Below are 23617 nucleotides of genomic sequence, written 5' to 3' on the forward strand. Positions count from 1 at the left end.
TTTGATCAGTTTGTCTTTTTACCTTCATTCTTTTTCACCTTGTCTATCGTTAACACGGCCGTGCCGAACTCATCATCAACATGAAGCGATCCGTTCTCATCTCACTTATCCCTGCGGTGCTTGGCTGCGCCAACATCAAGTCCAATGCATGCGCCATGTCCGTTGCCGCCAACGTCGCTGGCTGTTCTGACGTGAACGACTCTTCGTCTGTCCCCGAGTGGGCTTCTGGTTGCTCCAAGAAGAGCTTGATCAAGGAGTGCGAGTGTCAGTACACCGCCGGCGGTGATGCTGAAGCTCCCGCGCCAGCTCCCGCCTCTACTACTCTTGCTACCCGTGTTGCTTCTGCCGTTCCTGAGGCTACTGCTGAGAAGCCTGTTGAGTCTGCTCTCGATACTGGCGCTGCCGCTGGAGGTAGCTGTGGTGCTGCTCAGGTTGACCAACTCGTTGGATACGGTGATGGTACCACTGGAGGTTCTGGCGAGCCTGTTGTCGTCAAGTCTTGCTCGGAGCTCAAGTCTGCTCTTGGAAACGGTGGTGTTATCCACATCGATGGTAAGCTTAGCGGCTGCGATATTATGGAGGTTCCAAGCGACACCACCATCGCTGGAGTTGGTTCCAACTCTGGTAAGTAAACACTAACTCTGCGCAAAGGGATATATACTAACATACGTTACTTTAGGTCTCACCGACAGTGGTTTCCGTATCAGGAAGGTCAGCAACGTCATCGTGCGAAACCTCAACATGCACAACCCCCCTAAGGAAATGGATCTCATCGACATTGAGAGCTCAACCTATATCTGGATCGACCACAACGTCTTCTCATCCGAGGGCATCGCCGGCGACAAGGACTACTTCGATGGTCTCCTCGACGCTAAGCGCGGCTCCGACTTCTTGACCTTCTCATGGAACAAGTTCGTCGATCACTGGAAGGCCAGCCTGATCGGCCACAGCGACGACAACGGCTCTCAGGACACAGGCAAGCTGCACGTCACATACCATCACAACTACTGGAGCAACATTAACAGTCGCGCCCCATCCATCCGCTTCGGAACCGCTCACATCTACAGCAGCTGCTACGAGGACCTTCCTACGTCTGCGGTCAACTCTCGCATGGGTGCCAAGGTTTTGGTTGAAGCGACTGCGTTTGTCAACGTGAAGAAGCCCATCATCACCAACCTTGATTCTCGAGAGGATGGTTTCGCAGTTGAGAAGGATAACCTGTTTGAGAACAGTGAGCCGGCTATTACTCAGGAGCAGGAGTTTACGCCTCCTTATGAGTACACCACTGACCCTGCTGATTGCATTTGTGAGCTTGTCAAGGCCAAGGCTGGTACTGGTGTCATCACTGCTTGAAGTGAGTATATGAGGAGATGAATGGTTACTGGATTTCCATTCCCGGAAGTAGTATTGCTTAGATCTTAATACTAGATACTTCCCACCGGCGTGTGTTTGTCGCGTATCGTGTTTCATGCGTTGTGTGATATGTGTGAATGTTGATGTTGGCCCCGGCGACCTAATGAACGTGTTGGATATAGTTCTGGTTGTACTTTGGTCTCTGAGAGGCTACATCTGATATTGGGATGAAGGAAGGTACTGAGCTGACACTTAACGTATGACCGACTTGGACTTGACAGAGTGCGATGCAACCCCTCGACCACGTGGTAGACTACACAGGTGCAGATCCTCGGCTTTATCCGAGTCAATGTTACCACATCTTCGATCATCAATATGACTAATTAGCTGGTGACTGTATAGTCTAGACGTCTAAGATGAGGGAATTACATGCCGTGATAGCTGAGATGGATCATATCAACCCGGATTCGCACAATATCTCAGGTGAAGAGCACTGCTTATGCTCATTCCAGAAGCCCGACTAAGAGGATTATAGTACACGGCGTCGAAACATCGGAAGTCAAGTTGGAGACATGATAGTTATGCGGGGACTAGGGGAGTTGATGGGAAATTGGAGAAACCAGCCATCTCATCTCTGTATCTTACAACACCCGGCCTGAATACCCACCCTGGTGGGTAAAAGAAAAGTTATCTTCCTAAGTCTTAGGGTACAAAAATAAATAGCCTTAAGGGTGTAGTCTAAATAGCATAGGTTGACCTACTAATTTCGTGGGTTATGCTTCTGGCGGACAATTTTTCTGATACCCTGAGGCCACCCAAACTCTCCCACGAGATCAAGCCTTACTCCAATGCCGGCTAAATGCATTGGATTGTCTCGTATCCAACGCCATTCGTTGGTAGCAGCATTCCAATTCAAGCTTTTCGGGAGATTAACCAGACATGGAAATAGTTGCTGGTGGGATATCAAAATTGGTTGCAGATAGTCATATATTTATAGTCCATGACTAGTTTGCTTATACTCCTACATGCAGTAATTACCAGGGGATAGACGGACTGTGTCCCGTCTGTTGGTTGGCATTTCCCAATAAAGCCACCCACGATAATTCACAGAAACGCCATGCTCTAAAGACCGACATGGTAAATGCGCCTCAAAATAACCTGGTAACAAAAAGGGAAGTGATACAATACAAAGTTAATGCAATGTAGGTAAAGAATACGACGATCAACGGGTGGCTGCTGGAGCTGAAAGAGTAGCCCTGTAAGACAAGAACACAGCATGCGAACAGAAATAAATCACATATCTGTTGGTTTTCACTGGACAGCTTGCTTATTTCTGTGACTCGGCAAGTCTAATTAATACCTTGTACTTAAGCTTATAGGCTGGTTGTCGATCATATCCACCAACTGGAATGTCTTCTCCAAGGAACAGGCTATTGCGACGTGTCTCTCTCAAGGATCGACTTTATCCAAATCTTACAATGCTCTTACGAAACGGATAAGACGGCATTATTGTTGTGACTGGGGTTTGGTTGGCAGATCTTCATTTTGATCCTTTGCCAATCCCTGTCGCTGCTGCAGGGTCTAGACTACTATTGTATTGCAAAAGGTCCCTGTCCGATGCGAGTGAGTGGCTTTTCCTTCCGACAGGTTAGTCTTGTTTTTGTCTCTGTTGGTTGAGTTGTCTCTATTCGTGGCTTTAATTATCTGTTTCGTGTGCAGGGCTAGGATATCCAACAGTAAGCCTTTCATGCAGCCTGACTCACTAGATAAGCAAACATCACAATGCAGAGAAATGAAGTATCGTCAAGAGTTCTAACAATTAATGTGGCTCATTCGTAATATTGAGATGTCAAAATGTCTATGTCTCATAACCCAAAGACCAAACAAACTCTAGAGAGAACAAATTTTCCCAAAATGAAAAGCCTTCATATTTGCCTCTTTCATGACTTCATAACCCATTTCGCTGTGATACCAAGTAAACGCTTAATATATATAAATAGTGCAATTATCTTGTAAGATGTTCTGCAAGATATCGCCTCCGACACAAGTCCCGTGCTTTAGACGGTATATCGGAAAAAGGTGGCGTTGTCACCCTTGTCCTGCTCCAACTCCTTCTCGGCGCGGGTGTACTCATGAGGAGCCTTGTGAGTCTGGTCACGGCGGGCGTTCTCGCGACGGAGGTAGATGGTCATGAAGATGCTGAGGATACAACTCATGGTGGTGGTGGCGACGAGGGTCCAGTGACCACTTCGGTAGTTGGGAGCGTCGTCCTTGCGGTAGACAAAGCCAGAGATAGCACCACCGAGGTTACCGAAGCCGACGTGCATGGCAATACCGACACCACGCTTGAGAGAACCGCCGATGTTGTTGCCGTTCCAGGCGACACCCTGGGGAACGTTGGGGTAGATACCGCAGGTGATGAGGAAAGCACCAAAGTACTTGGCGCCGTGGGCTTCGACAGTGGCGAGGATGATGAAACCAACTATACTGTTGAGAAGTGTTAGTGAGTTTGTTGTCTGGAACAAGCATGCCAAGTCGGGAGATCTCCCGGTCTAGAACCTTGGCATATTTTGGGAGTGGGATGACTTACGCGACAATGCAGAATCCAATCATGTAGATACCACGCTGGCCGTGCTTATCAGCAGCGAAACCGCCACCGATGGTGAAGAGGCAGGCGACAACGTAGGGAGGGACAGACATGAGCTGAGCAACCTCGTTGGTGTAGCCAAGACCCTTGACAATGGTGGGAAGGAAGATGGAGATGGAGTAGAGAGGGGTGTAGATGCCAATGGTGATGAGCATGTGAACCCAGATCTTCCAGTCCTTGAGAGCATCCTTGGCGAACTTGAGATCGAAACCATCAGACAGAACAGAGCGATCCTCTTCAAGACGACGGATGACCTCCTTACGCTCAGAGTCGTCAAGGAACTTGGCAGTGTCGGGGTAGTCGTGCATGACGAAGAAGGCTGCGACAGCAAAGATGAAAGTGAGAAGGCCCTCAATGATAAAGATCCAGGCCCAGCCGTCGAGACCACCAACACCGTCCATCTCCATAACACCACGAGCAAAGAGACCACCAAAGGCACCGGCAGCAGTGGCAGCAGAGAAGAAGATGGCCATACGGAGACCGCACTCGTGACGCTTGTACCAGAGAGTGATGTAGTAGGTGATACCAGGGAACAAGCCACCTTCGGCAAGACCAAGAGCCATACGAGAAGCAAGGAAGCCACCAAAGTTGTGAGTGATACCCATGAGGGTGGTGCAGATGGCCCAGGCAACCATGATGGAGGGAATCCAGATGGAAGGGCGGAAGCGCTTCATGGCCATGTTGGAGGGGATCTCGGCGGCGACGTAGAAGGGAAAGAAGACGGCGACGGCGATGTTGTAGTCCCACTTGCCCGTCATGCCCAGAGCCTCCTCGAGGCCTGCGAGCTTTGCGTTTCCGATGTTGGTTCGGTCGAGGAAGGAGAGGAGGTAGAGGAGAGCAAGGAAGGGGAGGAGCTTGACATCCATCTTGCGCAGGAGACGCTTGGTGGCGGGCTCGTCAAAGACTTCCTGGGAGGCATCCTCGTGAAGAGAGACGGCCTTTTCATAGTCGACCTTGTCAGTAGACGAGTTGTCTGTTTGGTGGTTGGCCACCTTGTTATCTCCGTGTTGAAGCATTGTGGGCAGAGATGTCAGACGAAGAAGGAAGAGAGAGAAGAGAGAGAGACAGGGAAGTGTCCTCAAAAGGAGAAGGGGTATGGGAGAGGAGGAGACGGATGCTTCTGATCTGGAGAAAGGATCTTGGGGGAAAACATGGGGAAGGGGTCAGACTTTATACCGGGTGAATGCGAGTGAGATGGAGAGTCCATGTCCATGTCAGTCCTGCCATATCAGTACAATACAATACAATGGAAGGCTTGTCATGTTTGCCATTAGATTCATGGCTAGCCCTTTTCGCAAAGCCTCCGTAGTGGTTGTCTCTGCTCCACCGCACGAACGGCAACTAGTCTACTAGCAAGGGTCAACTTGCAGACCAGAGAGATAAAGTATTACTGCAATCTCAAAGGCAAAAGCAGGATGACCTCCAACTTTGGGGAGTGAACAAGGATGTACAGTACTTTGCAAGGAGTGAGTACCTAGTGTCTCTCCACTCACACCCACTTCCCCATGTCCCAACTCTGGCTAGTGGGATATTACCCCATGCTCTTAGTCTCTCTATTGTTCCCCCGCCCTTGATGAGAATGAGACAACACCCGGAGACTAATGGCCGACCCCCAAAGGACTTTTCTCTCTGCATCTTTTGCCAAGAAGAGATCCACACTTGTCCAGACCTTGATCCGTCTTATGTGTGCAGTACGGATACGCGAGAGAGCGAGGCAGAAGACGAACAGGAATTGAGAAGGGCTGGTTGTCTGGGAGTACGAATTGTTTCATCGTACGAGATGTTATGTGTCTGTTGATGGTTCTCTGCCGATCTTGTACGAGTGAGAGGACAGTCCAAGAGATTTCCAAGCTGTCAGCCAAGCTCGACAAAAAGCTTGTCCCAGAAACATCCCTGACTGTTGGGAGGTGCCAAGTCGGTACTGAGCTACCTACCCAATGCGACCCTCCACCAACACGGACTTTGAGAATGCCAAGCTGAGTGAGGCCAGCCAGCATCATGCGTAAGATGGGCAATTTGCCGTCCGTACCGGCGGGTTGTTCTGCCTCGTGGTTGAGTAGCAATGATGTTGGGTGGCATGCACTGCGTGAAGAAGCAACGAACTTGTGCATATCGAGATTTGTTTGCTTGTCTGGTCAATTTCCACAGATGGGATACCGAGACAGACACGAGGGGTCTAGATTCGGTGCGTCGTAGAATGTACTCAGGCACGGGGTTTCATCACGTATAACCAACATCCAAGTCGGGTAGTAGCAAACATCTGCCGCCCTAATTCCCAAGTAAAATCTCTATTCAGATCTACGATAGGAGATGTCAGATTCATCAGGGCAAGATTTCATCTCTACAGCACCCCCAAAGAGCCTCAAAATTGGAGGGGGCTTACCCTCAACGGCTTCGGCTATCGTGGCAGCCGTAGCTCATGTCGGATCAATGGAAGACGTCTCTTTTTGACCTAGTTTGGTATTTGTTAAGTTAAGCTTCCTTGAGTCTTGGAGGGAGGTACGCCACGCACATGGCAAACCGCACGGATAAGAGGTGTGGTGGGTGATGAGTGAGGGGAAAAGTCTGGATGTTTAGAGATGGAAGCTAGGAGATAGTTAGCGTTAGCGATAAAGTTCCGTGAGAAAAGAGATTGTTATTGTCGTGATGGTGGTTGGTAGAATAGAGTAATCTCTAACCCCAGACTAGGCGCTTGCGTGTCTGTTTTTACAAGGGCCTTTAGTGGATGGATGCCCTGAGGGGGCTGGGACCAGGGCTTATCCACCACTGTTTTAGACGGACATGTTGGTGGAGGACAAGATGGGACGTCTTCGAGTCTCCATGGACCGGTCGACTCCCGAAATGGCCCCATCTAATAAAGAATCTGGGGAAACGGAAGATGAAGAGATTTGGTCAATAGATTCCGGGGAAGCCTTGTTGAATAGAATACGGGGTATTGATGTAAATGTCAGCCTTTGTGCAGCACCCAGCGTGAGCATCTGGCGATGGCTTCACTTGACTGGTGCATTTATTTGGAGGTGTTGCTACTATTAGACCTCCGCACGTCCGGTTCATTTGTCATATTATCCTCGGCTAAAGAGCATTCTCCAAGTGTGTGTTTCTCTTCGCCTCTTACCGCCTAAACTTGGAGAAGCGACAATCTAGTTTGATCTTGTTTCCCCAAAGACACCAAGATGGAGGGCAGAGTACAAAGTACAGTACAAGGGTTGACCCTTGTCCCAGTAGGCGCAGCACCAACTACTACTCTAACCAGGGACGCATGTTGTGTCGTATCCCGGCTAAGATACCGGATGTTGCAATTTCGTCTGTGTGTGTTTTTTGTTGAGCGGGGAACAAAGATATCAAATTCTGTTCATCACATGGCATTGGATGATAGACAGTTTCTTTCTGGAAGTGAGTCAAGCTTGATAATAGTGTCCACTGATCCTCGACGCCGGTGTTTTGTTAGGAGCCGAGCTGATACGGGTACATATCTCGGATGCATAGCATGAGGCCATATTGTGGATGAATGGTCTGAGGATGAGTCAAATACCGAAGGAATCTCACTCTTGAACCTCAATCTCATCGGTATTGTCACCGTCGCTCCGCATTCTTTACCCCAGACATTCAGCACTGACAGTTGAGCCGGGAAATAAACTCCATCAAACTGACTCTAAGCTTCTGAGTTTTTACTTTCTTAGTCTATTTCGGCTTTAGCCGCCCCAAAGCAAGTAAATGACACCATCTTTAGCGCTATCCTATCAGCACTCGTCATGCCCTGAAGTAAAGCTCCCAAAGCCACGTTTTATTCATGTCAGATCACCCACCATTGATTCCGCACTTTTTGCCTCTCACTGCAACTCATTCCGCACATGATCAGACTAATCCTTCTTTAGCTTCTTCTTTCTGCCTTCTACTCGTCATTGGGTTGTCGGATGGTGTCTACTCCAACATGCGTGTCGATGCTTTTGCTTGTCGATATGTCACTGCTAATACAGTCTTTGTTATCTCTGACCAAGACGCAACCCTCCATCTATCGTGTCTGACACTTTGCTATTCGTTCCGTTGTATTGTCCACGTTTTTGACATGTGGAATCTGCAGATAAGCAGTAAACACACACAAACGTGTGCCATCCTGTTGGGTCTGCATGTCTTTGCAGACGACTGTTACATCAGGTCATTCTCCAACAATTATATGATCCCTCCAACGCCAATGCTTGGCCTTGCCAAATACTCCGAGCTATCCGTCTCAAAGCCCAGACTTTTACCCTACATTGCGGGGATCTTGGCGTAGAGTTTCTCCTCATTACTAACACTGACATGGATCGGTGCAGACGTTAAGCTTGGCGGAACGTTTATTAGTGATCGAAACTCTGTTGCGTGTAATCCCATCCAACGGTACCCCCGATAGTCGTCGGGGATCAAAACTGTCCACGACTTCTTCCCACACACACCACTTCGGTCTTCATTGTCCAGACCCTCTTACCCCAGTTTCAGCTGTGGCAAGCCAACCTTGCAACTCTGGGATCATGGCTGCCTTGTTTTAGTGCAAGCCACTCCGAGCGGCTAAAGTTGACCTTTTAGTTGGAGTCGAGATGCTAGTCTATGCTCAACATTACTCAGTTCTCTCCTGCTTGTAGTTGACTTGTGCAAATGTGGCTTTGGTCTTCAGAAAAGTTTCATCGTCTTCACGACACCAACTTCTTTGGCAATGATACTTTACTCGGCGAAGCTCCGAACATGACTGACAGAGTCCATCATCAGATCCGAGGGTGAGACGATTCACTGCCGTGTGGGAAACAAAACTTTGCAATACTACATAGCAGCTGGGTCGCTACTCTGTTGGTACAGTAGATCAACCCCACGGACTTGTTGGGAAACCTGGGGAAGTCTGGGGTATCCCTCGGGGTCCTCATGCACGCACGTTACTCGTTGCTCGGCGGAAGCCCGTATACCGAGAGCAAGAGCCACAGTCATGCCATAAGTCAGGGGTCCAGAGATTCGGTCGCTAATCAGGAGCCCGGTTCAGATTTCCCTTTCTGAATGAGAATCTTCACACCATCTATAAAGTTCTGGGCGAAGATGTCACAGTCTGTCTAGTCGAGGCTTTGGACTTGCATATATCGGACGGTTGATGACCGAGAGCAAGTTCAACTCTCTTCAACCAACATGTTTGTATTTAGTGGGACACTCTGAGCTTTGGTACCGAGGTTTTTTTGCTCCCAGTATGGACTGTATGTTGTGTTCTTTTCCTGACCTGACTCCAGCATAATCACAGGGATTAGGACTAGAGACCAATCCAGAGAATTATCAGAAGTTACTTTTACCAGCAGAAGGTTTTGCTGTTTACTGGACAGCCTCATTGATGGATGGAATACTCAGCCTGTTGAGTACTGTAGCTTATGGCATGTTTTATGTTTTGCCGTCCTCAACTCTCAGCGACACTCCATTACAGTAGCTCAAATAATCGATTAACTCATCATATTAGCATTTTAAAATGTTATTAAATACCTTGAATTGACATTGAGTAATGATTTCTGTGACAGTGAGCATCTTTCCGTGCTGGTTTGGCTGAGTGTTGGTTTTGTGTTCTCGAACGAATGGGCCGCGGTTAGGGGAGGACAACCGGACCGAGGGAATCTATCAATCTTCTATTACCAGCAACTCCTTCCAAATCGTTTGTCCTGGAGTTTCTTTTCTGTTCCGTCTTTTTGGACGTATGTTTTGCTGAGGGAGCCCGTTCTGCTTTTTCATGAATCATGGCAGCGAATGAAGACCAGTTGACTTGATCCAACACCATGCCAGTTGCTTGCAACACAAGCCTTCCCACTCGATTATCCACCCGTTCTACTCCTGAAATGTCGAAGAACTTCAACCGATGTTCCTGGTTATCTTACCTCCGATTTGATCCATGACCATTGACCAAATATCAAGCCAAGCTTCTGCTTGTCCTTTCTGTCGATATCATATCTTACCGATGCTATACTATATACCCAACGTACCTCCATGCCTGTCACACACTAAACTTCTACGGTATCGTTCTGGCAATCAGCAATAATAAGAAGAAACACATGTTCTATTATTTGGTTTCGATGAAGGCTGATGGCGATTGACTGACAAGACCTGGAATATGTGAAGGATTCCGAATAAGCAGAACCAGCACAGTCTCATGTCGATCTGAGCCTCTCCTTGCCGCCCAGATTTCGTGCCGCTGCCGATCCAAGCTGGAGTACCGGGTCTCGTCACCCAACGATCGATATCGAGCACAACCATGATGTACCCTAGAAGTCTGCTGTGTCGAGGTTTCTCATGCTGTTGTGCAGTACATACACAAGATTCGGCAATACGGCACTCACTGCGTTACCGAGATCGATGATGAACCTGTGTAATACTTGGACGACATTTAGACGATGCATATAAATACCTTGACATAGCAAGATACACTGTGCCGACACACGGGAATAATGGACATCACGGAGGGGTTTTCGATACCAGGATGTGCCCATCTCGACCCGGTATACACTTGTCGTTTCTGTCTGCTTAATTACACAGAGACACAAGGGGTTCCCAGTCACGTATACGAGCGATGAGTTTTTATGTGGTCCTGTGACATATCAGTCACTTGAACAACGCATACTTACCTAGGAACACTGTTCGTTACTTGCTCGAGGGAAGAATTAGTGAGTCGTGCAACCTCTAGCTGATCTCCTATATGTTGTCTTATCAGTCTAATTTATGGACGTCATAAACAAGTCACTGATCTTGGATACTCGTGACGTTACTTTCAACTCCATCGACAATTGAGAACCCTGTCTCCGAATGCGAAGGTAAAGAACTTCTTTGGATTTCTCAAAGCCCAACAAGCGCTTATACGGTAAGTCGGAAATTTCAGATGAGGTCTTGGGCTAGACAACGTGCGAGGCGACCCTAGCCAAGCCCAACTTACACTTCATCTCCTTTGTTTCAAGCAGCTATCTTCTAGGACTCTAAGGTCACTCCTAAAGTCTTATGGCTTATTCGCCTAAAGTATATACATATAGTACATATATTTACCTAGTCAAACAAAATTAAATCTGACTCGGAAATATCTGATGAACTTTCCGACCCCTCGATCGTTGATGGTCGAACACGCGGGACAGGCTTATCCGCATTACATAATTCGCATGAGGGATGCCCATGACAACGCAGCGCCCATGGCTTTCGAGGCTTGACATTTCGTCCAGGTACAGGCTGACAGGCCAACACTCTCAAACGCGAAGGATCTTCTAATTCCCACGAACCCTCCTCGAAAGTGCGAAACATGTCGAATGCAGTGTGATTCTCGTCGTCAAGGGCTTTGTCGTAGTCACTGAGAAGCCATAGTACCCCTATGTCTTCTCTCTTGACTTCGGTGTAGATGCAGTAGCCTGACCGGAAGATCTCTCTTACTGACGCTGTGTTAACAGCTGCGTTCGGGGCTGGTATCAAGCCATGGTCGATAAACCAGACATTTCTTTGCGCTGTTTCGCATAAAAAGAAGAGCATGTCGAACAAATCCACAGAGCGCGCTTCCAGTGCCTTTTCTCGGTAGTGCACCTTCTGTGAACTGAACTGGTCCAATATGGAGCGGTCGTAGTCCAGTGCGATGTTTTCTCCGACAAAGCTAGGCTTGACTATAGGGCCACCTTCCACTTCAAGCCTCTTATCGAGAATAGGCAGCTGAAATATGTTATACGACGAATGAAACCAGTCGATGTTCTCAATATTACATAGGTGACGAGGATCTATATGAATCAGATCTCTGTCGTAGCCTATAGTGATATGTTTGACGACTCCGTCATAGTCCGTGTATGACGCTGTGTGTGAGGTGCCTTCCTGACCAAGGCATTCGCCGGCCATCGCTGTGCGCTTTGGGTGATGGGGGGACTTGATATATGACCACCATTCGTTCCTCTTGAATCGACTCTCCATTGCATCGCGTGAATCCTTGCACGCGGTCCAGAGACCACTGTCTGACAGATAGATAGAGTCATTGAGATTTCCTTCTACGTCATCCGCAGGTACGGTAAAGGTGGAGCAAGAAACGACTCGTGAAGTCCCATCAGATAATCGTTTGGTCCTTTCTAAGCGTAAGTGCTTTCGATTTGTATGTCTCAGAGGGAAGCCGGCGATGGAGAATCGATGGACATGGCGGTCACCTGACGGGCGAACGGCGGCTTCCCAGATCAGGATCTGGATCTCTTTGGGAAGATCTAGGAACTTTGGGAATGTAGCTTCCATATTATTGTAAAGGGGGTATGTGTGAAGGTGATGTGACAGTTGCAGGGCGGCTTCTGCCTTGACAGTTGGCTGAAGTCATCTGTCAGCAACTGCGGCGCCGTGATTGGTCAATTACTGGGTCATGTGCTCAGTATAGCTTCATTCCCTGGCAAGCACCGGGGTTCGTTACCGTCGGATCCGAAGCCTTCGTCTGCCGCACCGTGCCGCGCGGGAGCTTACTCGACCTTCCGACTTTAGTTGCTTGATTATCAACAATCAAAAGTACCAACCTTTACATTATCAGATCATCATTACGTGCGGGAAATAATTATGAATTAGTAAGTGCAGAGGGGTTCCTCTGGAAGACATGATTGTTAATTCGAATATTGTAAGCACATATATATATCCGTCCAGAGCCAGAGCTGGACATGTATCTGAGTGTCCTTCTCATTTTGATTATTATACTTTTTCTATAATTAACTTTGCATGTTGCGATCTTCCTTTTAAATCCTACGTAAATCGAACCCTTGCTTCACCTTTGCCCTCGACTATTCTACCTTAAGAAAGAACACACACAGAGGCATTATGGGCGATCATGTCAGTCATTGCATTTCCTTCTACATTAAGGTTCTTTAGACTAACAGCGTTCAAGGAAGATGAAATTAGGCTCAAGCCAACCGAGGATGGCTCATTCATCCGCCCTACGAGTAGCTTTCGGCACTTCATCTCTAATGAACCAGGCTCTCAGTTTCCACCTGAGAAGAATCGATACGTTCTCTATCTCAGCCCAGGTTGTCCATGGGTATGGCGCTTCCCATTTTCTGTCTTGACTATCACTCTAACAACTACCTAGTCCCACCGTGCCATGATCGTTAGGAGTCTCAAAGGACTCGACGACATGATCGATTTGTACATGTGCTCGCTCCACATGGGCAAAGAAGGATGGATGTTTGAAGATAACCCGGAAGCAGCTAAATACGGATCCCTTCCCAAGGATCCTCTCTATGGTTTTGATACACTAAAACAGCTGTATCTCAAGGCAAACCCAAATTATCAGGGAAGATATACCGTGCCAGTTTTGTGGGATGCAAAGACTCATACCATGGTGAGCAACGAGTCTAGCGATATTGTTCGTATGCTCTCCACCGAATTTGATCACATCCTTCCCGAGGAGCGTCGCGAAATCAACAGGCCTGGAGGTGGTCTGTACCCAGAACATCTGCGACAAGAAATCGATGAGCTGAATGAGTGGGTTTACGAGACTGTCAACAACGGTGTCTACAAGACGGGCTTCGCAATGTCACAAGCCGCCTACGAAGAAAACGTCGACAAAGTTTTCAAATCGCTCGATCGTCTGGAAAGAGTCCTCGACAAGGGCCCATTCCTGCTGGGCGAACATATCACTGAAGCAGACCTTTGTCTATACCCGACTATTATTCGCTTTGATGTCGCTTACGTTCCGATCTTCATGTGCAACTTGGGTACCATCCGGGACCATTATCCCAACCTACACTTGTGGATGAGAAGGCTTTACTGGGATGACAGTGTCAGAACTTACGGGACGTTCAAAAGCACGACTTCTACTTGGATAGATCAGTACAAGATTCTGTATTCAAAAGCGAGGCGTCGGGTCCTGGGGTTGAATGATCTTGACATTATTCCCAAGGGGCCTTTGGTTTCCATCCATGAGTTGAAAGATGGGGAGGCGTTGGAGGGTTAGATAGAGTGTTGGGGAAGAATGAATACGAGATGTTTCTTTTTTGAGCTTTCAAGCAATACTGACTTAACTGGATCATGTGGGTATCAAAGCGGAGGCAACCAAACAACCCAAATCTATATCAAACCTGATATTGTCCAACCTATCACCCCAGCTTCTTGATATCCAACTGTTTGCATTTGGCCATTCCGGGTACTTGGCCAAACCGTGTAGACAAAGTCGTTATCTTTTTCAGTGCAGGGTGATCTAAACGACCTCCAGTTTTGGATACGAGGGATTGGCATCCTTGTCCTTAACCGCCCAATAGCAATTGGCGGGTTTTTATGGTTGATCTACAACGTCGCATTCTCGGCCTTGTGGAGACTATCGCTACGATGTAGGTCCGGGTATTATTTTAAGAGTTTATCGGATAACCTTACGGTTTTTGAGTAAGACTTTATACAGTTGCCTTTTCCGGCAATTCAATACAACACTGCTAATTTTGTAATTATCATCAAGTTATGATATGATTGACCAAATACCGAGAATACCCTTTTGATGTCCAGTTCAAAAGCTGGAAGTACTCAGCTTGACTCTCAGTGTTCAGCCATATTGTTTGTTTACCCTATGGCATGCACATTGACGGACGGCCAAAGCGAGGACTAGGATCTCCTGTATTCTTCATTCTAGATTTGCCTCGGGACGTTCTAGCGTATCCATAAATAAGGATGTGCCATTCGAGCCATTGAATTTTACCTAAAACAGACAAGTTAGGCATTTGAACCTAGAGATTTCCATCCCGGTACTTGTTTATCTGAGGGTTGAGGCGCACAAGATAGAGTATGGGACGCCCGCTTCTTTTATATGACTTGTGTTTCGAGAACGGTTCTCAATGGATTCACAGCTTTTGTCAAGGCTGAAGAATGGTTTGTATGAGATGAGATGATACAGCCTTGTGGTTTCTTGGCTATGATCTTCTATCGATTAACTACTCATTATACTTTTGTCTCTCAGATTGCCACTGTCAGCCTGGGGTTATGTGCAAGGCTGCTCGGTTGATCAAAACAGCGCACCGTTCCCCTCAATCTGATAGAGAATTCAAGGCTCGTTAAAATCCTCTTTAGCATGCTCTATTTTAGGAAAACAAGCAGTTAATGACAAATAGCTATAGTAGTTACCCTTCTATAGCTATAGTGGCTAAGTAGCTATTAATCCAGACAGTACTCTATAATAGTATGTGACTTCTTGCGCTTTAACACTGTCTAGATTGGCCCCTGAATGACCCACGTATAGTTCGCTTACAGGGGCACTTTCTGACTTCATGCAGGGGGCACCATCCGAGTTGTCTGGACCCTCTGATCATTTTGACTATACAGAGTAGAATTAGGTATAGTGCTTTGACAAGTCTCGGCTGGCACTGACAAGCCGACAGCTAAAATTAGACGATTAAGTGGCATTGACTTGCAGGCATTAAGTTATAATCAAGTCTTTACTATTGGCCCACCTTGAGTTCTCGGATTGACCCCTGACAGTCTTAATAGCGCATTTTCACCACTAAACCCACTCGTATTCCTCTTGGCCTGGACCCTATGCTTGTTGATCACACGGCCCGTCCGTACCTTGAGACTACAGAGTGGGACTTTGCCAGACAGCATTTTCTCGTATAGCCCGAAATTGCCTGCCCAATATGAAACAGACTAGATCTAGAGTCTTTGCGGATGTTGGAAGAGATCTAGTATAAGACTGCTCATATGTCATAGTTAATGTAATATTTCCTCATCGTATTCTTTCTATTCATCACTCACATTCGTTGTCTCTTTAGCCCATCATGAAAGGCCCTTCCACTGTCGCTATTGCTCTCGTTCCCTTCACAGCTGCCAAGCAGCTTGTCTGGCCCTCAAAGTTTGATTACCTTGAGGATCTCCAGTACAACCAGGACGGATACAACAAGTTTGGATTCGCTGATGGTAAGTTGCGGTTAATAGTCGTTAATCGATCTCTTATTAACAGTTCACAGCTCTCGTAACTTGCACCTTTGGCAACAGCCAGCCCGGACGACAAAACTCGGCCGAATGGATCCGAACAGCTTTCCACGACGCCGTCACACACGATGCCAAGGCCGGCACTGGAGGTCTTGACGCCTCCATCTTCTGGGAGACCACTCGTGCTGAGAACGCTGGTAAAGCTTGGGACAACACTTTCAGCTTTTTCGACGGTTTCTACAACCAGCGTGCCAGTGCTGCTGATCTCATCGCCCTCGGCACCGTTGTTGCCACCGGAGGATGCTACGGCCCCGACGTCCCTTTCCGAGCTGGCCGTATTGATGCCGGGAAGCCTGGACCTACCGGTGTCCCTGAGCCCTCCACCAACTTGAAGGAGACCTTTGCCGCTTTCCAAAAGGCTGGCTTCACCAAGGAGGACATGACTGCTATGGTTGCTTGTGGCCACGCCCTCGGTGGTGTTCACAGCGTCGACTTCCCTGATGTCACTGGCATCAAGGCCGACCCCAACAACGACACATCCGTGCCTTTCCAGAAGGACATCTCTAGCTTCCACAACGGTGTCGTCACCGAGTACCTCGACGGAACTACCAAGAACCCCCTCGTTGTTGCCAAGAACAACACCCTCAACTCCGACAAGCGCATCTTCGACAACGACCGTGCTACCATGAAGAAGCTCTCCACCAAGCAGGGCTTTAACACCATGTGTGCCGATATCTTTGCTCGCATGATCGACACTGTCCCCAAGAGCGTGCAGCTCAGCGATGTCATCTCCCCCTACGACGTCAAGCCTTATGTTACGGAGCTTTCTCTCAACAGCAAGGGCAAGATCGTCTTCAAGGGTTCCGTCCGCCTCATGACCACCAACAAGATCCGTGATGGTGATGATCTTATCGTCGAGCTTGTCTACATGGGCCACAACGGCAAGAAGACCACCGTTCCCACTAACAGGGCCATGTGGCGGTCAGGTGCCACTTTCGGCTCTGGCCAGCAGTTTGTCAACTTTGAGTTCGACACCACCATTGACGCCAAGAACGGTATCACCAAGTTCTGGATCAAGGAGACCAAGAAGTCTACCAAGGTCAGCAAGTCCCACGACAACCAAGGCACCCACGGCTACAAAGTCGACGATACCGTCCTGTACCAGATCTCTGACTCCTGCCTTGCCGCCGACCAGCTGCCTGGCGCTCCCATGACCATCGCCGCCGTTGTCCGTGATAGCCAGGCAAAGAACGCTCTGACCCTCAAGGCTGTTGACAGGGTTGACCAAAAGGGAACTATTGTTCCCAAGCTCCAGACCAAGGTTGTCTCATTCAAGGCCACTGGCAAGAAGGCCAACGGTTACACCGCCTTCAAGGCCCAGACAAAGATCAACAACAACAACATCCGGTTCGACATTGCTCTTGCCGGAAGCCCTACTGCTGGCGTGCAGTTCCAGGCAGTTATTGCCATTCCCACTGGCTCTTGCAATTAGACACATTCTTACCGAAAGGTACATATATACTTGATAGATTGGAGTTTGGGGGTTTCAATTAGCGATTGCATGACTTCTGCATTTTAATAATATCTATATGGTTATGGCAATTTTGTTTTAGTGCTATGTGACACATGTGAGAAGTTGTATTTAAATCTCATTTGTTTTTCGTAGCCCTCTGTGATCTTCAAACCTAATACTCACTTCATCCCTCACTCTACCAGTCATACCATACAATTCATACAGCAACCTTATTCTTTCTATGTGTAAGAATATGATAGTGTCTTATAACCGATCTAAATATAATTTTAAGCTTAACAACAGTAACTGTTAAGCTTATATCTCTGTTTAGATCGACGAATGAGTCGCACATATACAAAGGCATTCCTCGGCTGCTGGCTTCCACTTCTCCTTCCTTTAACATATAAAACATACCACCCTTCATGCCCATTGAGCGTTTTTTGAACATCTAATTGTTTGCCACGAATATGTTCTCGGGGTGGTCAATAAGTGGGAGATTGGCAATGTCTTGAAGTCGGACTGATAAAGCTCAATGTTGGCGTTCGTCTCCACGGCACCTAGCAATAGGAGTCGGATAGTGTGTCCTATATTCGACAGGATATATAAGGATGAATGTATGAGTGCATTGCGTGGCGTTGTTGATTCCTTAAGATATCACGGCTTTGTTGCTTTGGTGTTTTGCGCTTCTTTTCGGTCGGTTGATGCACACAAGTCCTTGATGAGATGTCATCAACAGCTGTTATTCCCATAATAGAGCATGCTAAAGAGGATTTTAAAAGCCTTGATTTCACTATCTAATTGAAGGGAAACGATGCGCTATTTTGTTTAACCGAGTAGCCTTGCACGTGGTCCATCAGCTTTGTTGTTGTGATCAGCTGAAGGTAAGTCGTTCTTCGCCTCGATTTCCGCCCCAGGCAAGGTATATATGTCTAAATTGCTGTCATACTCATAACGAAGAGTGGCCGAGTGGTATCTACCTAAAAAACCTACAAACTCTCAAACAAACTCCACCTAAAAAAAACCACTCTCCCTCGGCCATTCTTCGTTTTGCCGGTTCGAACCCAGACTCTATCCTTTTTTTCTTTTGCTTTTGCCAGTAGTGATAGGCTCAACGACGAACTGCTGTGTGGCGAGGGTGTGATAGAAGGATCATTGTTTGGGTTCACCAGCGATTATTCGTCTGGCTGGGTTGTGCAGCCCTGTCGGCCTGTTGCATCACGACATCGGTGCAAGTTTGAAGAAGTATATTTGTAACAGTATTCCATTATCTGCCTTTTGTTCTGGGTGCCTGGATCAGTGATCCTTCACGACAATCTGTATCTTGGGGGTTGTCGGAGTCGGAATATTCGTGGTTGGAAGAGATAAGTGTGGAGTCGGTATTGTGGTATCTTCTAGGTTGTGCTGAAAGAAGAAGCCGTGGGCTGCTGAGCAGTGCTTTTGTATTGTGCGAGAATAAGGTTGCGTTTGTGCCCTACTTTGTATGACTCTTGTTGTAGAGCGATGGAGAACTCAATATTGTCTTTAAAGTTGTACCACCACCAAATTGTCAGGGCCAAGTTTGTCTTTGGTGAGTTCTGATTAGGCAAATCCGGCCACAAAAGAAGAGCAAAGAAACGAATCACATAGAAGTTTCTCCCGGGTCTGCATCTTCAAAGTCAGAGCGATTGGTCGCAGGACTTATTTCAGAGAGGCAGTGGCCTGTTCCGCGACCTCCTGTCCCACCTGAGGCTCGTTGTAAAAGCCCCTGTAGAAAACAAGAGTCATGATTGGGAATAAGACAGCCGTATACAGCAATTGCGTGGTCGTAAATGCAAACATTCTGTTAAGAAATAGCTGTTAGAAGTGTTCGGCCAGATATAAGACAGGACAGGCAATGAAGACTTGAGCCGCTTACTGTTGTTGGTCAGGAAATACCATCTTGAATGGTGTTTGCGACGATGCTGAGGGGTTCCGGAAAAGGAGAGGACAAGGGATGAGAAGAAAGATTTGGCAGAAGAATGAGAAGACATGGAAGGGAAAATTTTGTAATTCTTTTAGACCTTGAGAGCTTTGTGTGAGTGAGTGAGATGCCTCAGTGTTAGGAGATGTAAAGTCAATATTTTGTTGGGTCGGAGAAACCAAGACCGAAGTCATAATTGTCCGAGGCGCATCAAATAAACTCAACTAAAGGTCCCACGGGGCCTCGAGTGGTAGAAAGGGGATGAGGAGCAGCCCTGGCTTGCCATCTCCCAGATGGAGAAAACCAATCAGAGATGAGATATCAGCAAAGGGGTTCGCCAAGCTGTGGCCTCAACTCTAACCTCGATAATAGAAGCATCTGGCCCAGGAGTGACAAGATAAGGATAAGAAAATAAGTTCAACTGTGGAGAAGGAACTGGTACTGGAAAAGATCAGAGATTTGTGCAGTATGGATAATCGGGTGTTTTAGGGTTACCTTATGGTATGCCATCCCCTCAGCCCACGGATTCACCCAGGCGTCTCAGCTCTCCGTTTCACTTGCCACTCCGTCTTTCAATTATAATCTTGGATTTTATAAAAGTTTGAATTTTGGCTCATTAGTCAAGAACGTGGTATCGATCTAGAATGTGACGTGTTGTAATGAATGGACTGGCTATGAGCTGGTGGATGTTCAGTGGTGCTTTTGCTGGCACATAGTAGAGATGTTATTCGCTGATTCTGTATCCCAGTGACTATTGCATCGGGGCTCATCTTGGTTTGTCAGGATTGAAGTTGACCGTACTTTCGCGAGGGCCTATATAAGTCCAACTAAGTGGGAATCTCGTCTATACCTGCGTGTATCGGAGGTAGAAATTGGACGACTAAGCGTACAGTACAAGTGATCGGTCCCAAATTGTTTACTTTATTCATGGCGCCCTCATACACGCTTACACACTTTGTCTCTATCACAACAACAGTTTGGTTCCCTCCCACGATACTAATGAACTCGCTCGTAAAGGCACTACGGACAACCCAGTCTGCCTGGATTACTTGGCCTACCCAAATGTCTACAAGACCCACAACATAGGACCCTGACCGTTACGCCAGGCCATCCGTACAAATGCTGCCCGCGCCACCCAGATGTATCCCATGTCAATATGGTTAGTCCATGTGTCCTTCGCCTCCGCCTACCTTGAGCCTTGTGATTGCATGATGAACATCAGATGGCGTCCCTTAATTTACTCGGACGCATATTTCCATTGGCTCGCTACCTCCGTCGCCGTTGCTATTGTGGGTTGTTATTCAATGGACTCAATTCCTCGAATCACGATTACCTCTCCCATGGGGGAACAAGTCCCCGTATCACTATTCCAGCGATCATCCCGACAACCATCAAAACAAGTCCCGTAGGTCCTCAATAGGCCTGAGCCAGCTTCGTCGCCTGTTTCGCAGATTCCGCGCATGGCGTTGATGAGAATGTTGACACACTCTTGAATTCTCAACTACGTTGTTGGGTCCACGTAGTGTAAGTACAAGCCCAGTGAGTAAGTACCTTTATTAATACCAGACTTTCCAATGACATGATGATATTCTTTACACGGGGCTAGTAGGCAAATACCTCTTGCCCCATCATGATCAGCTCTAGCAATGCTTTCATGCTGGCCACATATGATGAGTCAATGGGATTGTCCATTGAACTCCTGGATAATCTACTATTTAATAGTATCTAGGTTCAAGGGAATATCAATAATCCAAGTCTAGATCTTTTGGATGCATTCCCCTTTCAAGATGGAGATCTACAACTGGTTGTCCTGTTGTTGTCGTTGAGGGTATGCACGTGACCGACACCACTACACTAGCCAATAAGACCTTTGGGGCTGAGCCAGCCGCGCCTCTGTTAGGCAAAACGCCAGGCGAACAGCATCTTAAACTTAAAACTTGTTTTCTTCTTGTTGATTTTTTCTTTTTCAGATATCAACTTTATTTACCTTTGATAACATGAATCTCTTTACTCGTCTTCGGAATAATGCCAAAGGGAAAGCCCCAGAACAGACACAGGACCAATCACATCTCGATCCACACCAATGGAAACTTCCATCTACCTACGTAACATCAACCCAACCTGGAACGAAGCCGACGATAATTCCCGATCCAAAGGTTTTTGCCAATGTGTTCTCTATTCCGACTGAATTTGAGCCTGTTAGAGTTGAGACACTGCTGGCATATCCCGATGCCAGCCATGCTGCTGTACATCTCGCATTGCTCGAGTGTTTCCGCAACTTGAGAGCCAGCGCCAGAGCTCTTGACGTCAGTGTCGTCCAACCACCATCGTACAATGAGAAGTCTACAGGAGGGTTATCTTCTGAAACTGCTCCATTGCCGGAATCTCAAAGATGGGATTTTCTTATCAAGTTGGCTGTCACACGCTTCATGGCTTGGTGGGATAACATTGATATGGTGTTAAACCATGCCAGTGTTTATTCTCATCATGCTGGTAGCCATGTTGCCCTCCAACTTACAAAAGATTACCTCCCACCTCTGGATATACTTCTTGTGTGGTATTCTTTGATGCTCAACACGGATGTTTACGATACTGCGTGCCAAGCTCATGGTAGCAATGTTGCACGTCTCAAGAATCTGTGCTTTCCCTGGCCAGCTATACGCGATATTATCGATATGGACAAGATGGAATATGAACTACCCCGCGCCGCTCAGAACCTTTTCAGAAATCTATCATCCCAGTCCTGCGATATATTGACATATCTTGACAGCCCCCCAGCCTACACTGATTCCGGGAAAGTCTCATTCAAGACAGATCTCTTCAGTGAAGTCAAGAAGCACGATAAGTTTATCAATGAATCTCATCAGCGACTTTGGATACGTTCGCCTGCTTTGCATGGATCCCTGGGTCGTGCAGGCGGGGAGTATCTAGACTTTCACCTCCGAGAGCCTAATGTTGTTGAGGATGATGTGTTGGAAAGTTTGTCCTTTGGCGTTCAATTATTTTGGAGGACACATCGCCTGTTTCCAAGGCAGTACAAGGCTTTCCTGGTGGAGATAAGGAGGAACAAGGGAGAACCCAGCTCAAAAGAGGATTTGAAAATAATTTTGGATGGGGAAGACGAGGCACTTGAGTCCAGCCAGTGTTGTTGCTGCTGGATCTGTGAACGAATCCGAGACGATGTCCCAGAATTTTATCACGCCCAATCATTATCGGTACCATCCTCTCCGACTACCGCCGTGCCACAAGATACGGTTCAGAAACAACTTTCATCACTATCTTCAGAGCAAATCCGCCAAATACAAGACGATCTAGGTTTCTACCTTGCCGTCCAAGATGCACGCAAACGCCAAATCCCTCTACCTACGAGACCACCCACTACAGCAGAGAAAGAAGCTGAAAAGATAGCTGAACAGAAGAAGAAAGAGGCTGGATATTTACCAGGGTTGAATGAATATGTCGAGGTTTTGCCTGATGGGACCCGTAAGATACGGCAGAGAAAGGCCAAGGGGAATAGATATTACTACATGATGGCTTTGTAAGGTTTGAATTCGTACATTTTTATTTGCTTCTTTTCACCCTAGTGTGTTTGGTTCAGTTTGTATTCAGCCTCTCAGTGAAACGCAACCAAATTTGATAATAGCAGCGCCAATCTCCACATTGTTTGACCTGCCAGAACGGTCGATAGAGTTTGCCACTAACATGGACCGTAGTCGAGATCTATGAGTTACGTTGCAGATACGGGATCACTCGGTGGCCAAAGCGTGCTCGCGGATCATATTTCATCAATCAACCCGTGTTTAGACAACGATCCAACTTTAAACTACAGCGTAGGCGTATTTGCGAATCAAGTAGTTGGTGCTACAGCAGCCGATTTGAATCGTGAGAAGGGAAGCGCAGCGGAGAAACTGTGGATATACCATACGTTACTAGGGGCTCTACAGCACAGCACTTGTCTTTTAAAATATCAGCTAATCTCGGCCGGAGGGTTGTCTTTGATGGGCGGTGACATTTGGTGGCTTGGCCAGAGAAACACAAGCGTCGGGTTTACGGGCGCTCCAAACTCTGGGGTTGGAGATGGTGCTGGTCATTGCTCGATGGGAAGATCCTGGGATATTGATTTGCGTAGATTGATATCATTTAATCCTCCGTTTTGATAAGGAGTACCCCAGATCATAATGAATTGAAGTTTCATAGTGGTACGACCCAAGCACTACCTAGTCTAACAGGTAGTAGTATCCGTAGTACCGTACCAATTGGGGTTCCCGGG

General features: G+C 47.3%; 7 protein-coding genes across 7 annotated transcripts; 4 read left to right on the forward strand and 3 right to left on the reverse strand.

Moving 5' to 3' along the window:
- Positions 1 to 80: 80 nt before the first annotated feature.
- On the forward strand, positions 81 to 1353 carry FPSE_09939 (uncharacterized protein; the record flags this gene model as incomplete). Its single annotated transcript, XM_009263056.1, has 2 exons — positions 81 to 624; positions 680 to 1353. 2 exons carry the CDS (start codon positions 81 to 83, stop codon positions 1351 to 1353), a joined length of 1218 nt encoding a protein of 405 aa, XP_009261331.1.
- Positions 1354 to 3410: 2057 nt separating this feature from the next.
- On the reverse strand, positions 3411 to 5016 carry FPSE_09938 (uncharacterized protein; the record flags this gene model as incomplete). Its single annotated transcript, XM_009263055.1, has 2 exons — positions 3411 to 3840; positions 3944 to 5016. 2 exons carry the CDS (start codon positions 5014 to 5016, stop codon positions 3411 to 3413), a joined length of 1503 nt encoding a protein of 500 aa, XP_009261330.1.
- A 4322-nt stretch (positions 5017 to 9338) lies between these two features.
- Positions 9339 to 10252, reverse strand: FPSE_09937 (uncharacterized protein; the record flags this gene model as incomplete). Its single annotated transcript, XM_009263054.1, has 4 exons — positions 9339 to 9362; positions 9491 to 9619; positions 9877 to 9934; positions 10098 to 10252. 4 exons carry the CDS (start codon positions 10250 to 10252, stop codon positions 9339 to 9341), a joined length of 366 nt encoding a protein of 121 aa, XP_009261329.1.
- A 780-nt stretch (positions 10253 to 11032) lies between these two features.
- Positions 11033 to 12238, reverse strand: FPSE_09936 (uncharacterized protein; the record flags this gene model as incomplete). Its single annotated transcript, XM_009263053.1, has 1 exon — positions 11033 to 12238. The coding sequence occupies one exon, from the start codon at positions 12236 to 12238 to the stop codon at positions 11033 to 11035; it is 1206 nt and encodes a 401-aa protein (XP_009261328.1).
- A 564-nt stretch (positions 12239 to 12802) lies between these two features.
- Positions 12803 to 13937, forward strand: FPSE_09935 (uncharacterized protein; the record flags this gene model as incomplete). The annotated part of the gene is made up of 3 exons (XM_009263052.1): positions 12803 to 12814; positions 12870 to 13019; positions 13071 to 13937. 3 exons carry the CDS (start codon positions 12803 to 12805, stop codon positions 13935 to 13937), a joined length of 1029 nt encoding a protein of 342 aa, XP_009261327.1.
- A 1804-nt stretch (positions 13938 to 15741) lies between these two features.
- Positions 15742 to 17387, forward strand: FPSE_09934 (uncharacterized protein; the record flags this gene model as incomplete). The annotated part of the gene is made up of 2 exons (XM_009263051.1): positions 15742 to 15880; positions 15931 to 17387. 2 exons carry the CDS (start codon positions 15742 to 15744, stop codon positions 17385 to 17387), a joined length of 1596 nt encoding a protein of 531 aa, XP_009261326.1.
- Positions 17388 to 20503: 3116 nt separating this feature from the next.
- On the forward strand, positions 20504 to 22889 carry FPSE_09933 (uncharacterized protein; the record flags this gene model as incomplete). Its single annotated transcript, XM_009263050.1, has 3 exons — positions 20504 to 20506; positions 21077 to 21175; positions 21318 to 22889. The coding sequence occupies 3 exons, from the start codon at positions 20504 to 20506 to the stop codon at positions 22887 to 22889; spliced, it is 1674 nt and encodes a 557-aa protein (XP_009261325.1).
- Between the last annotated feature and the right edge of the window lie 728 nt (positions 22890 to 23617).

Source organism: Fusarium pseudograminearum, chromosome 2 (assembly GCF_000303195.2).
Source record: "Fusarium pseudograminearum CS3096 chromosome 2, whole genome shotgun sequence".
Taxonomy (NCBI): domain Eukaryota; kingdom Fungi; phylum Ascomycota; class Sordariomycetes; order Hypocreales; family Nectriaceae; genus Fusarium; species Fusarium pseudograminearum.